The sequence below is a fragment of the Dreissena polymorpha genome, chromosome 16 (assembly GCF_020536995.1).
Source record: "Dreissena polymorpha isolate Duluth1 chromosome 16, UMN_Dpol_1.0, whole genome shotgun sequence".
NCBI classification, from domain to species: Eukaryota; Metazoa; Mollusca; class Bivalvia; order Myida; family Dreissenidae; genus Dreissena; species Dreissena polymorpha.
This window is the reverse complement of record NC_068370.1, coordinates 37125764-37143263: the sequence shown is the minus strand read 5'-3', so window position 1 is coordinate 37143263 and position 17500 is coordinate 37125764. Positions and strand designations below refer to the sequence as shown.

The 17500-nt window shown below is 34.3% G+C and overlaps 1 protein-coding gene and 1 long non-coding RNA gene across 2 annotated transcripts in view; both read left to right on the top strand.

Annotated features, from left to right (window-relative positions):
- The window catches only part of LOC127861766 (uncharacterized), a 37203-nt gene extending 20716 nt beyond the window's left edge, over positions 1–16487 (top strand). Inside the window, exons 31-41 of the mRNA XM_052400446.1 lie at positions 1849–1911; positions 8276–8386; positions 9092–9211; positions 10204–10323; positions 11161–11302; positions 11551–11661; positions 13088–13207; positions 13615–13734; positions 14168–14281; positions 14380–14955; positions 15212–16487. Of these exons, the coding sequence (XP_052256406.1) occupies positions 1849–1911; positions 8276–8386; positions 9092–9211; positions 10204–10323; positions 11161–11302; positions 11551–11661; positions 13088–13207; positions 13615–13734; positions 14168–14281; positions 14380–14955; positions 15212–15762 (2148 nt within the window). The 3' untranslated portion in view covers positions 15763–16487. The remainder of the gene's footprint in view (positions 1–1848; positions 1912–8275; positions 8387–9091; positions 9212–10203; positions 10324–11160; positions 11303–11550; positions 11662–13087; positions 13208–13614; positions 13735–14167; positions 14282–14379; positions 14956–15211) is intronic.
- LOC127862166 (uncharacterized) lies at positions 11160–13118 on the top strand. The gene is made up of 5 exons (XR_008040471.1): positions 11160–11280; positions 11551–11661; positions 12026–12145; positions 12324–12434; positions 13088–13118. It is a non-coding gene; the product is annotated as an uncharacterized LOC127862166 (long non-coding RNA).
- Positions 16488–17500: the final 1013 nt, after the last annotated feature.

The window sequence follows — 17500 nt, the reverse complement described above, 5'->3', positions numbered from 1 at the left end:
ACGCCGCATTATGCGGCGTCTCTTAAGGGTCTACGCTGTTTGCCAATGCCCTTTTTCTAGACGTTATGCATAAATGGATTAAACAAAAACATTAAAAAAAAGTCTTCAAATCTGCATCCAACAAAAGAAAGATGTATTTCAAAACATTGTTCATCTGAAACAAGCTAAGAATCTTAGGTCACACACACTTTACACTTACTTTAAATATGTTTTTTTAAGAATTCGCGATTAAAATGCTTAAACTCTAAAGGTAAAGTGACTGATACTATACTTTATATTTTTGCACAAATTTTTGAACAAGTCCAGCTCTTTGCAGAATACAAAAAATATACAGACACACACATGAACAGTATCTATATCTTCCCAATTCCGTTTTGTTCTGGTAAGTTACACCGGGCGCATGATTGCTTTGTTTGTATTTAATGTCTTCTTTGTTGTATGGACCATTCGCTCAATACATCAATACGCACAAAAGTGCCTTTAATCGTAGTCACCTGTTTTGTCAATACATGTAGATTGGTTAACTTTACAGCCATTGAACATTTGGAGGATAAACTCCTTCCTCATTCAGTACTGTTGAGTACTTCAATACTTATAAGCTTTCTTCAATTATACGCTTTCTTAAAACCCATAATGAACCTATTCTGCTCGTAGATCTATTGGGTTTTGTATATCAATTCGATTATTATGTGTGAATGCGACCGAAACCGAAAGCTTATGATTATATCTTGTTACCTCCGAGAATAGCGTTTCCTATTATATATTTTTATGTTTGATTAAATCAAAGAGCCAACAAAAGGATGAAAATGTTTACGATTATATAAACTAGCATTTGTTTTAAATATTATTTTTACAAAATGATCGAGCAACGAAATATCTAAGTCGCACGAAGAACACTATAAAATAAAATTACAACAAAAAAATACAAAAAATACTCTCGTTTCCATTTTTATGTTTTACGGGACACGCGAAGTCTTCTTTCAATCACATGTTAGTTTTAACAAACATGATATATTTAACAAGAACAATTAATGTTTAAACATTGTGCAGAAAGTAGAATAAGTAGATTTACGAGTAATAGAAAACAAAGTATTCATACGATAAGTTGTTTAGGCGGCTAAATGGTGCTGTATTGTCATTTAGTGCCTTTGTACAACACGTTGCGAGATTGTATTCACAAAATCGATTCTATCGGTTATTGGTTTCCATTATAACTTCATTTTGGGTGCGTTATTTGGGGGTATTCCCCTGTAATTTTCGAACATGAAATCTCAATTTTAAAGCCTTATGCGTTTTGAGTTGTGACAAATGTTATATGGTCGTTTTGACTTGGGCATTTTAAGAAGTTCGTCAATACGTTTACAGAAATGGTTGGGAAGTGTTTATTGATTGTAGGCTGTGTATATGTCCGTAAGTAGTTTACATTTATACTGCATGTATTTATGGCGTTTTTAAACTGTAAATTAGTAATCATTTTTGGTAAATATAGAATTAAAAGTATATACCAATCTAACATGGGAGTAGGTGTTAAGGTTGGTATAGGAGCGAGTGCTTTTATTTTACTGCTCTATCAATTGTGTAGGCTATATATGAAAGTGAAGTTAATCCCACATGTTAAATACGCATTTTAATTAAAAAAAAATACACGAACAATGTGAACAAAATGTACACAATTAGATAGGACAGATTTGAAAAGAAACTATATCCGTTAGAAAAATACGTAAACTGTAAAGGGAATGTCCATAATTAATTCAATGCTCGAAACAAGAATAGTGTAAAATGTACTGTAAGTATTCGAATGTATACAAAAAAGTTTTAACAATTTCACTATTAACAACTTTGTTCCAGTTTGTGTTTGTTGTGAAGAACAAGAATCACATCATCGGGACAAAAGAGGGGCCCGCGAATCAAGTAAGCATTACTCTTAATTATTATTCATTAACAAAAAAAACTACATAGTATCATTTATAGTGCCATATTGTCGCGATATATTCTGACAAGAAAATGTGCTTCGAATATATAACAATAAATGTCTCTAGCTATTAGATAAAAACACTGAACCGATTCTTAGCTATGGGAGTGACATACGGGGTTAAAACACCACTACTCTAATTACTTACATCATTTCAACATGTGGACACAATTGGGCATTTAAATGACGTTGACTATCTATACGATTTTAAATTAACTAATTTGTTAAGCAAAGTGCATAATTATGTGCGCATTTATAATATCTTGTGAATGTGCGTCAGATTGCTGGCACTTTTGTCCTGGAGGCGACTCCTATTGCAAATGGATTGGCGGGTTGTATAGATGTGACTGTAGCCGCCCTGGTTTAACGCGATTCTGTGAAGATATTGGTGAGTTACTATTAAACGATGCGATATAAAGGAACATATTTAAAAAAGGCTGTTTTCTTTTAAAACGATGTTGTCTTATTTAGATATTTTCTACGGAAAGTACTGATTTAGTTTTTGCATTACTTTACTAAACCGATGTTTACGTATTTGGCCATGTTATAACAGTTAAATTAAACGTCTTATTGAGTAAATGTCGATTAAAGGCACAGTGTGTAAGTGTGTTTTTGAAATATTCGATCTCTTTTGTTTAGAATGACAACAGAAGAATTCTTAGGATGTGACAACTGATATACAGTGTATTAATAAACTAGTAAACATAAAACCCCTTATAGGCACACGTTCAAGTCTTCAAGTTACACACGTGTATGACTGTACATTCGCATGTGCAATACCTCTATAACAGGTTTGCATGTTTTAACTGGTCTCCGCGTGCTCACGTTAAGGTCTTCTCATTTTCATGTAAGACAATACAAAATGATATACCGAAAAGAACTTAAGACCCTCGTCTTTAAACATTTCCAAAAAATGAAAGTGCAGAAAACGTTTTACTGGACGAACTGACCACAAAACAATGCCCTTCCCGCATTTAAATCTGTAACAAAATGCTAATTTTGGTACCTTTTGACCCTTTGCATGCTGTGAATTTTGTCGTCTGCTAAAATGTCGTCTGCTGAATTTGTAAAATTAGCATTTTCTTCAATTTTTTTTCAAAGAATACTATCAGCATAGCAAACAGTTTGGATCCTGACGTTTTGTGGCGTCTCATCTGGATCCAAACTGTTTGCAAAGGCTTTCAAAATTCGGTTCCAGCACTGAAAGAGTTAAGAGTCCTCTTTTACATAAGCTACATATATCTACATATACGAGCATCATAGTGGAATGGCTTTTTGTGCCACTTATATGTAATATTTCGATCGTTCAAAACGACTTTGAAATATAGATTATAAAGTTACATTATTAAATGACGTTTATTTAAAAAACTCTTTTTCAATAATTCTCTGTCACATATACGCATTATTTATTGTAGGTTGTTATCACGACAACGTATCATGTTTAAATGAAACACATCAAAAGACGAATAATGAACCCAGTCTTCATTAAAAATAGTATAATTGGGATAAATTGAGTATGAATCATGGTAAACATGTTTAACATTATTTTGTTTTAAACCCGGGTTTCTCTTCACAACAGATATTTCCGCCCCTCCCCCCCGCCCCCCGCACCAACCTTTATATACGATTGTTTAAAAATTCCACTGGTAGTCATGTTAATGCGACCAAGATGCGCATATGCAGTTTAAACGCGTAGTGTGTCGCGGGAACAAAAACTGTTTTGCTTCGACTTCATTTCGTCTCATTGTAAGGTTTTGAATATATGATAACGAAACATCATCTATGTACATTTATTGAATAAATTAAATATTTTCCCATGGAAAAACATTGTCCCGGATATTTTCGTGAGCTTGCTAGTTTATATTGTTACAACATAATTCGAAAAATAAAAGATGTATCGGAATGCTTTTATTTATTGCATAACACTTTTTTCTAGATTGCTCATGGTCTGGACATTGTGCAAATGGAGGCACGTGTGTAAACGGAGCAAAACTGCTGTACACGTGCGTTTGTCCTTCCGGTTGGACAGGTAGCACATGTTTAGAAAGAGGTACATCGCACCACTTGTTGATCTTCGAATGTGTTTTGCTATAAATAAAAAGCTCGTACCTTACAGGTGTCAAAGAACTAACAGGCAATAAGCCTCAAATATAAAAATGGTAACTTGCTTTTAATAGAAAGCGGTTCGTTTGTTTAATATATGAGCCGCGCTCTGTGAAAATTTGGTTTAATGCATGTGCGTTAAGTGTCGTCCCAGATTAGCTTGTGCAGTCCGCCAAGGCTTATCATGGACGACACTCCGATATTTTCCGTTTCAAGAAAGGCTCTTTTTAGCTAAAATCAAGTTAATACGGAAAGTATCGTCCCTGATAGTCCGCACAGCCTAATCTGGGACGACACTTAACGCACATGCATTAAACGCCCTTTGTACAGAGCACGGCCTATATTGTATCATTTGATGCTTTAATTATAAGATATAAATAGCGGTCTCTAATGCGCTCAATGAAAGTAATTAGAAAAGTAACATTTTCCATTCAACATTCCATACCAGATTCTTTAACGGAACCTTTTAACAACGTTATTTTTTGGAAAATTAATTATGACACATTACAGACTGTAACAGCGGCCTGTACTGCAAGAACGGAGGTACATGTAACACTGATACTGGAGGTCAGGGCTATGTGTGCACATGTCAGAGCGGATGGACAGGAACAAACTGTACATTGATTGGTAAGTTACGTTGTATTCACTTTCTATGTGTCCGTTACAAAATCATGTTTCCACCAACAGGCTTACGAACACAAAGTTAAGTCAAAGGTGTATGTTTAAACTTTAAAGAAAGTCAATTTAAATAATTTTACAAAAAATCAGATTGTAATAGCGGTATATACTGTAAAAACGGCGGCACTTGCAAGGCTACTGGTCAAGAGTATGAGTGCGCATGCGTAACAGGCTGGACAGGGAAGAACTGCACATCAATAGGTATTTGATAATGATTGATATTTTGTTAAAACAGACTTTGACCACAGCTGTCGGTTATAATGTACAATAAATTACAGACTGTGAAATATATTTTTTTAATATAATATAATCACATTGTAATTATTTTTTTAAATCGAAAATGGTTCTGAAATAACAAAAATAGTCATAATGCATTCATACTGACATGGTGAGCTTTCGGGATCACTCTTTGCTCGTTGTGTGTCTTGCGTTGTTCGTCGTCCGAAAACATTTAATTCAAATGACATCCCCACTATATTGTGGGGAAGGTTATCCCTCACCACTTAACATCCTCAAACGTAACGACAACAAAACCCATGTGTAAATTAAAAATTGCTGGTTCGACAAAATTAATTGATTTTATCTTACTTTGATTGGCTTTTTCCAGACAAATTTAAAATAGTCCCAGATTGCGTGCTTATTGGTTAGCGATTGTTTGTCAGAAGATTTTTTTTAAATTATTTCTTTGATAAAAAGAATATGTCATGAACGATTTCCTGATATATACTTGGTTTGTTTTCTACAAGTGAATGCCTACAAAACATTTGGTTGATGTGCGCATGCCTATGTATAAGGCCAACATTTGGGGTGAGTAAACGGATGGGATTTAACACCGTACTGGAGTATTTTCCGGACATTTATATCAATGAGTACATACAAACAGTAAGTTAAAATGATCATTTTATTATCTGAAACGTTATACTGAAGTGAATGTATCTATTTTAAGGTGCAACGTGTCTTCTTCTGCGTGTATAAACGGACGTACAGTTTGTTTCAGATAGCTGTGTATACCGAAATACGGATTTCCAATGTCTTGAATTATTGATTCCGCTCGTCGCATCAATAAAAAAGAGATAAGTTTAAATTTGGTAGTGAAAACACAGCCATTTATAATTTGTCAAGGGAGAAAATCCAAACAGTTAATGTGTAAAGGTGAATTTGAACTGTTTCCCTTTAATTTACATTTTAACTCGTCATTTGATATCTGTATACGCCAAAGTATGTCGAGAATTAAACGTAAAAAAACAATAATACTAATTGTTCCGTGTTTTAGTTTCTGTTCAAATATGAGGTTGCAATAAAAGCAATTGAAATCGTATGTATTGTAGCAGACTTACAAAAACATCAAGTTCACAGGTCGGGACTTATTAAATCACTTCGTTTGTGCATTCGCGGCGTGCTTTTAATATCCCCGCGCGGCGGTCACATTTCACTGAGACCAAATTTGTAAACATAGCATTGTAAACATTTAGGGTTGTCATACACTAAATAAATAGAACGCCCGCTAAATACTGCTGTCCGGCAAATGCTCACTATCCAGTACTGTGCAATTATCGTTTTTAGTGGCTTTTTGAAATCTCGATTTTCTGATATTGGCACACAATATGTTACTTTTAACATTTTCTATCCCAACGACTATTTACCTTTTTATGCATTATTCCTTTAAAGCGCCATGATATTTTGTTATGTCCGAATCTATATTAGCGTTCATTTTCATTTATAAAATCTCTTTATAACTGTTCTCAACAAAACATAATTAATTATATAACTTCATTATTTTACTTCATAGAAGTCACTTTATACCCGTACAGCAAATAATATTCATTAATTGATACATCAAATCGTATTTTAAACTATTTAAAATAAAATCTGACTTTTTATTTCATCTTGCCTCATACATTTATAATGCGAGCATATGAAGCGTGAGGTTCTTGATGAAATGACTAGGTTGAATTTATCGTTTTACGATTGTCGAAAAAAGAGGTTTTCTTGGGCTTGACATGTGATTTGTCTTCTTCAGGTGAAGTTGAGGTCAGAGCGCTTTATTTTTTTTTATCAGTATAGGAACATCCGATAAGGGACAACATTGAGGTCTCAGAAGTCTGTTCGTCTTTATCGTATAATTGCTTATATCTATTAAAAATATGTCGAGTGCCTATTATCAAACAATCAAGAAGACAATCCGTAGAATGATTCAACATTTCAGATTGTAACAGCGGCGTATATTGTAAGAACGGCGGAACTTGCAAGACTTTAAACGGAGGTCTTGACTATGAGTGCACATGTCCCAAAGGTTGGACAGGAAAGAACTGTACCTTAATAGGTAAATGAATGCTATTTTGCCATCCTTTGCTCAAGCCACAAATGACTTTCACTTTGTGTGCATATGTTCTTTGATGCATAATGTTACTGAGTACAGAAGACTCGTTTTTCATTTGCTCAGCAATGCAATATGCTGGCTGTGTATTTAACCATATAACAAGGGCAGCTTTTCATATTATGTTAGTTATGTCAAATGAAGCATCGCATGTAAAAAAGATGACGTTATATTAAACAGATTATTGAACCTTTCTCCTCTAATGTTGATGAAGGAATTCAAAGTGCACTTGGTTAGATATATTCGCTACACAGCCCTTTACTTACCGACCATCGTGTGATACAAGGTCATAAATTGATGCTTGGCTCGGGTTGCGCTTAAATAGAAAACTATGCCATTTATAAACCTGCAGATGACAATAACATGCTTTATTCGTGTTATTTTTGACATTTGATGATAACAAAACAATATATATTTTCTTATTATATATATTATACGTGTTCGTGAAAAACCAGGCAAGCTTTTGTTCAATAATTGACAATGAATATGTACAAATAAATATGCATTGAGTATTAGATTACAGGCATGTGGGCTCAACGTTTATGCATACCAACGCGTTCGTCATTTCCTTGCGATTCCGAAAGGTCCACGTGTTTCAACACTATTCATATAGGGCATAGGATCGTCAAACATCGTACGCTATTGTTGAACGTTTTGGGTGAAAACACAACGACGTGATTGTTGTAAATGAGTTGCATTTAAGTATAAACAAAGTGTTATGAATTATTTTGTAATGTGTTCGATTACAAAGTTTATATAAAAATTAAAACTAAAAATATTGGTAGAATAATACAACATTTCAGATTGTGACAGCTTAGAATGATACAACATTTCAGATTGTGACAGCTTAGAATGATACAATATTTCAGATTGTAACAGCGGCGTGTATTGTCAGAACGGCGGCACGTGCAAGACTTTAAACGAAGGTCTAAACTATGAGTGCACATGTCCCAAAGGTTGGAAAGGAAAGAACTGTACCTTGATAGGTAATCGACCGGCATTGCCATTGAATCATTCTTTGCTCTGACAACAGCTGTTCTTGTATTTTAATGTTCACGCGTTAACTGATTCCGTACGCTGACCCCAGTAATTTAATATTGGGCGAGAGTTAACATGCGTTATTATGTATAGAATGTCCAATTCAGACTGCAGCAGTGGATCGTATTGCACAAATGGCGGCGTTTGTGTGGAAAACGGAGCGGACTACACGTGTGTATGCCAGAATGGGTGGAACGGAAAGGATTGTGAACAAGTCGGTAAGTTTGTTGTACTCTCTCAAAATTTGTTAAAAACACAAAATGAATAAATGCCGACCACATTAAACATTTGGTAAAAAATTACGCAATTTATCCATTTGAAAATATTGAAGGATAATGTTCAAAACGATTGTTGAAAATAGTGTACACTAAATGAAAAATTCTGTAACAAAAAAAAATGACTGAAAATAAAAAATGTTTATGACTTCGACATTTGTGTCAGTAGATTTGTCAAAAACGCAATTGTTGTTATTTTGTTCTGCACACACCAAAGCATATTTTAGTAATTTCGATATTATTTATCATATTCTTCTTTGTTCAATATTGACAGAAGATGAACAGATCTAACGTTTCTTTCAGTCTGTACTGTCAATAAAGTGTCAACAAATGTAAACACAATAAATGTCAACCATATTGAACATTTATCTTAATCATCAATATGCTTCAGTTTACAAATATTGTAAAGAAATGGTCAATGTTGTTGTCGGAGATATTATCTAATCATGATCAATTGCTGAAACATACCAAATTAATGAAACTGGAAAAGTTAAAGGACTTCGTAATATGTGTCAGAACATTCGTCACCCGCGCGTTCCTTGTTTTACATCACCCGCCAAAAACTGATATCAGAACATTCGATTTTATTGTTCTTCTTCTTCTTTGGTTAATACTGAACAAGGTGTAAGTATCTGCAGTTGTTTTCAGTCTGTACCTGGTCTGGACATTGTAACGACCGTGGAACTTGTGTCCCTATATCTACCAATACCGACTATACGTGCAGCAATTGCGCTTCAGGATGGAAAGGAAAAAGTTGCCATCTCGTTGGTTAGAAAAAAAAAACGTTTTCAAAATGAATTTTCACAATAAAGTTTATTTAGAATAAGATATATAAAAGCAGACGTGTACCAATACTCGTATTTTTGCGTACTTAAACTAACATTATTAGTATTTTAAGAATAAAACATATGTCAAAAGTAGGCATACACAAGTAAAAAAAACCTTGTTGTGATGCATAGAATCTTAAATTCAGATTGCAGCAGCGGATTGTATTGCACGAATGGCGGTGTTTGTGTTGAAAACGGAACGGACTACACGTGTGTGTGCAAGAATGGGTGGACCGGCAAGAACTGTGAACTCGTCGGTAAGATTGTTGTACTGTCTCAAAAATGTCAACAAGTACAAACAGAATACATGTCGACCATAATTAACCTTTTTTTCTAAATTATCAATATGCTTCAATTTACAAATATTGCAAGGAAATGGTCAATATTGTTCTTACAGATATTATCAACTCATAATCACGTGTTGCAACATATCAAATTGATGAAACTGGAAAAGTTAGACCTCGAAATTGTTTTCAGAACATTCGTTAACCACGCGTTCCTTGTTTTTCATCACCCGCCAAAACTTATTTCACAACATTTTTTTTCATTTTCTTTCTTATTCTTTGGTTTATTTTGAACAAGACGTTTCTTTCAGTCTGTACCTGGTCCTAGAACTGTGAACTCGTCGGTAGGATTATTGTACGGTTTATTAAAAAAAAACAACAACACTTAAGGTCGTAATAAGGTGTCTTTCTTATTAAACGGGCGCCTTAACACAAGTTATCCGATACAGCATATGAACGGAATTTTTTAAATGATTCTTTGAATACGTATATATCAAATGGAAATGATGAAACATAAATATATAAACGTTACTTCATAATAATTTGTTTGTAAGCACACCAAAGCTTATCTCAGTCAAGTCGATACTATTTTTACATGGTACATATGCAAATATTGTAACAACATGTACAGACAAAAAATTACTTTCAGTCTGTACCTGGTCTGGACATTGTAACGACCGTGGAACTTGTGTCCCAACATCTACCAATACCGACTATACGTGTAACAATTGTGCTTCAGGGTGGAAAGGAAAAAGTTGCCACCTCGTTGGTGAGAAACGATTGTTTTTAATGAATTTTCGCAGCTTAATGTTACGGATTGTATTTAAATAATGCAGAAGAAATAAATGTATGTAGAGCTTCATTTTAATATAGCGTTTTCAATATGAACTTTTACTGTTAAATGAATAAGATATATATAATATATGCAGAGTAGTACTAATAAGTGTATATGTACGTGATTCAACTAAGGTTATAACTATGCTAAGCGTAATTTATATGTTAAAAATGTAATTGACAAGCAAACGTAAACTGTTACTATGTAAAGAATACTCAATTCAGACTGCAGCAATGGATCGTATTGCACTAATGACGGCGTGTGTGTGGAAAACGGAACCGACTACACGTGTGTATGCAAGGATGGATGGAACGGAAAGGATTGTGAACTCGTCGGTAGGATATGTCATCTCTTTTTAAAGACGTTCATCGGCTGCCGAATAACGCGCGTTCCAAAAATAGCTTTTCAAATAATCTTCCTTTTATTGCGTTATCTTTGATCTTGAATAGCGCGGTTGTTTTCTCCTTTGCGACCGCAGTCGGTAAAAGCCTTTATCGCTTATAGAGTTACTTGTTTCCAACGCTTGCATGTTTTTTTAACAAGGAATGCGCTTTATTGTTGAATTACCTGTCCGCGATGTAACGCGCGAGTCTTTTTAATGTTACTTAACACATGCCACGTGAGTATATGTCGCGTGATGTATGACGTCACGAGATCACGACAATGATAAATTTGCTGAGAATGCATGATATATTTGCTCATGAAATTTGAAACATGTGGTCTACCCTAACTTTCCTCCTATGATTTACATGTGATTTAAATTACTTTCAGTTTGTACTTGGTCTGGACATTGTAATGACCGTGGAACTTGCGTTCCAATATCTACCAATTCCGACTACTCGTGCAGCAACTGCGCTTCTGGTTGGAAAGGAAAAAGTTGCCATCTTGTTGGTTAGAAACGTCTATTTTCAATGTAGTTAATTAATCTCAAACGGATAAGAAGAATATATAAAACAGAAGTTTGTAATCAATACTCTATACCGAATACATAATGAAGGAATAAGCATCCAATAAGTTTTTGTTTACACAAATTACAGATTGTTTAAGATGTTAATTATGCGATATTTGTTAGCTGTACCGACAGAGGTAATATGCTTTAATTTGATTTGTTTTCAAGCACATTGAACATGCTAGAGTTAATGTTTCCAATTTTCACACCAGATTGTGGCAGTGGACAATACTGCGCCAACGATGGTGTTTGTGAGGAAAATGGAACGGACTACACGTGTGTGTGCAAGGATGGCTGGTCCGGAAAAGATTGTGAACTCGTCGGTAGGATTTGTCCCATTCAGATAAACACATTTCAATACCAACATTATAAGTACCAGGCGCTTTTTACTATTTATTATATAAACGCATCAGATCAATAGAACAATGTGCCAAAACAAGCATTTACTCGTTGGCAATAATTAGGTGCTCATTTCGATTAGATTATATTAATATATATTCTAACAAAATATTGCGACATTCACATTTTGTAACTGTTCATTCTTCAACAACGATGAACTTAGTCAAACTTATATAAATGATATACGATAAGCTCTTATTTTAAAAACTTAAACGTTAATTTAATTTTGAAGATTATAAACCGCCAACATGCCATTTTTAAAATATTGAAGACATAGGTTCTTTTTAGTCTGTTCTTGGTACGGACACTGTAACTACCGTGGAACGTGTTCACCAACATCTACTTCAACCGACTACGTGTGTAACAATTGCGTTTCGGGATGGAAAGGGAAAAGTTGTCATCTTGTTGGTTAGATATTTATAGATATTTAGATATTTATATCATTTTCAATATGATTTTGCATTCCATTACATTCGAAAACTATTTAAAAGCACAGTCGTGTTAAAATTTGACGTAAATAACATTTCATGCACACGTTCAGGTTAATTACATGCCAACAAATATATTCTGTCTCTGTTCAACACAGACTGCAGCAGTGGACACTATTGCGCAAATGGCGGTGTTTGTGTGGAAAATGGAATAGAATACACATGTTTATGCAAGGATGGGTGGAGCGGAAAGGACTGCGAACTCGTTGGTATGATTATTCTTCAGTCTCATTCACATGAATAAGTGCCAATCCTTTTCAAAGCTCCTTAGTTAACATGTCAATGTTTTTGAAGGAATTGATAATGGAATTATTGAAATAGCATTTGTCTAATACAGTTATGTTTTTGAAACATTAACTGCTTTAACTGGAAATGTGATGTGGCATTTATTTGTTCACATACATTTGTCAAACTGCTTTTTAAATTAATTTGTTTTCTGAATCACATGTATCGTATAAGGTCATATTGCATGTTATTTTGGTATTTAACTATTTGTTACTTAAGATTTTTTTTATTATGTGTTAATAGAAAAAATAACTTTAGTCCGTTTGTTGGTACGTTGTCATAAATGGCCAGCAGTATGTGTTTCCGGTAGTTCTTTTTTAATATAAATATGTCATTTTAAACGATACACATGTGGACGACTGACTTCATTTATTGTCATAATCAATTCAACATGTTAATTGAAAATCTTTTAGAAAAAAACGCAATATAATCAGAATATAAAAATTGAACAATAGACCGAGAATTACACATGACATGTGTAAACACATATTAAATGTTATATATTTTTCAAGCGAAGTTGTTTTTTCCTGTATGCCTTTGCATTTGCAAATGTTTGAATAACACGAGTTTCTTTTAGTCTGTAACTGGTCAGGACACTGCAACAGCCGTGGAACGTGTAATAGAACGTCCACTTTTATGGATTACACGTGCAGCAATTGCAATAATGGTTGGAAAGGCAAAAGTTGCCATCTCGTTGGTAAGCCTTAATCGTATTTAACATAATTCCTGACACTAAAATACACCGTAATAGTGGTAAAACAATATAATGTAACTACAAGGCATATTAATTACATATGTGGTAATTGTATATATTTGTAAACAACACAAGTCATAAACATGTGAATACAATAATTAACGTTATCTTTAACGTGAAGACCTTAAGAGTGGAATGTATTGCAGCCATGGACGCGTATTTGTGAGTGCGTGTGTGCGGGTGCGTGCGTTTGTGTGAGATTGGCCGATGTCAGTGTCGGAACGGACTATCGTTTTATTTGCAAATAAAGATTGTCGACAAAGGATTGCCTTCTGTACTTAATCATATCGATTTCAAAACATAATGCAAATATAAATACTGCAAAACGCATACATTTTTTATTCATTCAGACTGCAACAGTGGAGTGTATTGCAAAAATGGCGGTGTATGTGTGGACGATGTCAGCAGTGGAACGGACTATCGATGCATCTGCGAGGAGGGCTGGAAAGGAAAGGACTGCCAGTTCATTGGTACTTAGTGACATATTAAATATACATTGAAATGTACACACCGTTTAATAACAAAACAGAAAAGCAAACCCGAAACAATAACATGCCCTAAAATTAGGTCTTCGCCTTGGTTATTATTTAGATGTAAGTCGATTATCTTCTGCTCGACCTTAATAATTATTTGAAAGTTATTACACCGTAAATAAAGATTAAACGTACTTCATTGCGTTTGAACATAATTGAATGTTGTTTACTATAACTATAATTAATAACAAGACTTTAAATTGTGTTTTATGCAATTTTTCTTTAATTGAGACAACTGCTCTAGACTTTTGTATTCAAACATTTATAAAGATATGCTACATGCATGCCTATGTTTACATATAACTCAAATCGATGTATTCTCAAATTAAATGACTTGCAGACTTTATTTCCGCCGTGAATCGGTTTTCAGACTGCGACAGCCCAATCCGCTGTTTGAATGACGGGGAATGCCAATTACAAAACAGTGGACTGGAGTTCAATTGCACGTGCGCGCAAGGTTACCTCGGTGATAACTGCCAGATAGGTAGGGCATTATCCTGGTAATTGCTGAAAAAACCGAGTATTTAAATGAATTACACTATTTTCTCAAAGTGTGCTTATCTTTATAATATTCTGTTGCAGATATGTGCTCGCCGTATATGATTGCCGACATTGTAATGGTAATCGACATTTCCGACAGTCAGACAAACATGGTTTTTCAAGAACTGAAGGAGAATATAAAACAATTAATTTCACAGTTTCCGGTCGGCCCAAATCACTTTCAGTTCAGTATAATCCTTTATGGTAAACAGCCCCATGTTATGTTTCACTTGAACAACACCTACGACAACGATACTATTTTGGACGCTGTTGACAATATGACAATCCCAGACATAATACGGGGACCAACCTTCACCGGCGAAGCGTTGCAATTTTTATACAAAGAAAGTTTTCGCGAATCTAACGGAGGTCGGTCTGAGGTTGACAGATATGTGCTTGTACTCACGGACGGAATGGCAAGCGATAGACAAAAAACGCTTGAACAGGCTAAGCGACTTTCTACTATTCCCAACAATCAAGTACTAGGCGTCGGAGTCGGTAGATATGTGTGGCATGAAGAATTATTGGCAATAACTGACACCGTGAGGAACGTACATCCTCTGTTCGGTGACAACACCATCGTCAGCCTATTAAAACGGACAATGTTCGGGTGTGACCGTACGTACAACGTTAGTTTAATTACAGTTGTAATGAGATTAATATTTCTCTTTGTTATATTTTAAGTAAGTTACTATAAATATCGTATGCATTAACTAGTAAATTAGTGTGTCATTTGATTATTTTAAAACATACAATAATAATTGTTTCACTTCTTTATATTACAAGATCAATATTTATTGTTTATGTGATGTGCAACATAACGGTTGACTTAGGCTTAATTTATCATTAACATATCTTATATAACTAATTATAGGCTGCACAACATCATATTCTGATGTGGCGTTAGCATTCGATGTCGCATCGTTTGGCTACGAGCAGTTGGAAGAAGCATTGAAAGTTGCGGAAGTTCTAATTTCTCAAGTTCACACGGGCATCAATCAAACACGAATCAGTCTGTCAAAAACTGTTGGCGGAATAGGTGAAACTGTGTTTAACTTCAACAAGTTTAGTGACAGCAGTCAGATGATACCTGCGATGTATGGCGGTATTATGAAAGAGGACAGCTGTCATACAAAGGATTGTTCATCAGGATATTTAGTTGCGTTGATGCATCACTTGACTGAGGAGCTTCTTAATGTAACCAACCAAGGACGTAAACAAGTTGCTGTCGTTTTTACACAGGGCCACATGACGGATTCCGAAATGAACTTCGTTTTAAATGAGGGAAAACGGTTAAAGGAAAATGGTGTGATCCTTGTTGTTGTTAGCATTGGAAGAGATGCCAATGTTGATCTGATGCTTCAGCTGTCCACGAGTTTCTTTCTTCGTTTTCTTGGTTGGAGAAGACGTAGTGACTTCTGTTGATGTAATCAAAGCACTCGTGTCAACAATTGAATATGACAGCTGCTACGACATTCAGAACTATCCCATATTTGACTCATTTAAATGAACACAGAATAAAAGCACACAGTATAATTTTGATTGGTTTGTGTACAAAGATCGTTCTTTTTTGCGATTGTGAATTTATATTAGCCAATTAAACTCAAATCCATCTATTTCAAGAATTTTGTTTGCATAAACGTTCATTATATGTTTTTAGCAGATACATTTTGATAAATTTTAACCATTTGCATATTGCTGATTATTGTAAATATAGTTTCCATTTTTTAAATTGTATATATGTTGTGAATTATTGTCTGTATATTTTTTCTCCATGCACTTAGCGTGTAAATTGTAGATTTTTCATTTAAACATGTACGAATATAATGCTTTTCTCAGCCATGCCATCATACAATTATACTTTATGCGCTAATTAATACAGACACTTTTTAATACTGTTTGCAAATATACAATACCTGTTTGCTTAAGTCTTAATGCCATGATATTAGTGAACATCGTATTATCATACTAAAAAAGCTCATACGTAAACACAAGAGTTATAATTGCGAGCGACATTAATATATAAATAGCTTGAAGAGCTATATTTAAATGTTGATTCGTTAAAACATATACTAATGTTACCCGGTGGGAAATAACAATTGTACGGAAAACAAAGTGTATTTTGTGATATCAAAAAGCTTTTCTGCCGTTTAAAAACGTATCATGTTTAAATTCTGCAATCCACTGTGGTAATACCAGTTTTTCAAATTCAATGCATAGTGCTTTGCTTAAAAAAGACATCAGAAAGAATACACAAATATGTAAGAAAAGTAAAGCCTCCCTAATAAATCCTAATTTAAACGCCTGAATAAAGACACATTGCTTAGATGTTGAATTAGTTCCGGCCTTCCAACTCAAACAAAATTGTTCCGTTCTAATGTTGAATCAAATCTTCGACATTAAATATCCGAACAAGTGTTTGTTTACGCTGTGATACTTTATATTCGCTACAGTAAATATAAATCATGCAGAAACCTGTTTTTCTGTTTATCATAATTATGCTTCCCCTATTTTAAACGAAATGATAAAAAAACGCCAAAAACTTCATTTTTAGCGGGAAAGAATATGCTTTTTGTCGTTTGACGTGTTAATACTGACGTCATGAGCACATGCGCTTAATATTTGTAAAACATGTTTTTTTGCTGTTTGTGTTGCATTTTGTGTTTAAAATATATTCCATCTTGGTATCACATTGTTTGTTTTGTTAAATCTGATTAGAATTTACTAAAAATGATTACTTTATAGTTAATTCCGAGTTATATGACCTACCTCCTATCATCGACTGAATTAAGAACTTCCTGTAAACTGATAAAAAAAATATCAGGCAGTTTTATATCAGGCAGATATCAATGCAGCGGTATGGTAAATAAATAAATAATATATATATATATTATATATATATATATATATATATATATATTGTAACGAGTATACCGCCTCACGTACTCTTGTCAGGGATACCTCGCGTAGGTAGTATACCGTTGGTGACGCATCAGTAATAGCCATCCCTTTGATTAAAGTTGACCCCGATCCGGAGTTTCAATCCCTCGGGTTCATCAACAACGAAGCCAAATAAAAGTTTCAACAATTTAATACTGTGTTTGTTATCTCTCTCTCTCTCTCTCTCTCTCTCTCTCTCTCTCTCTCTCTTCTCTCTCTCTCT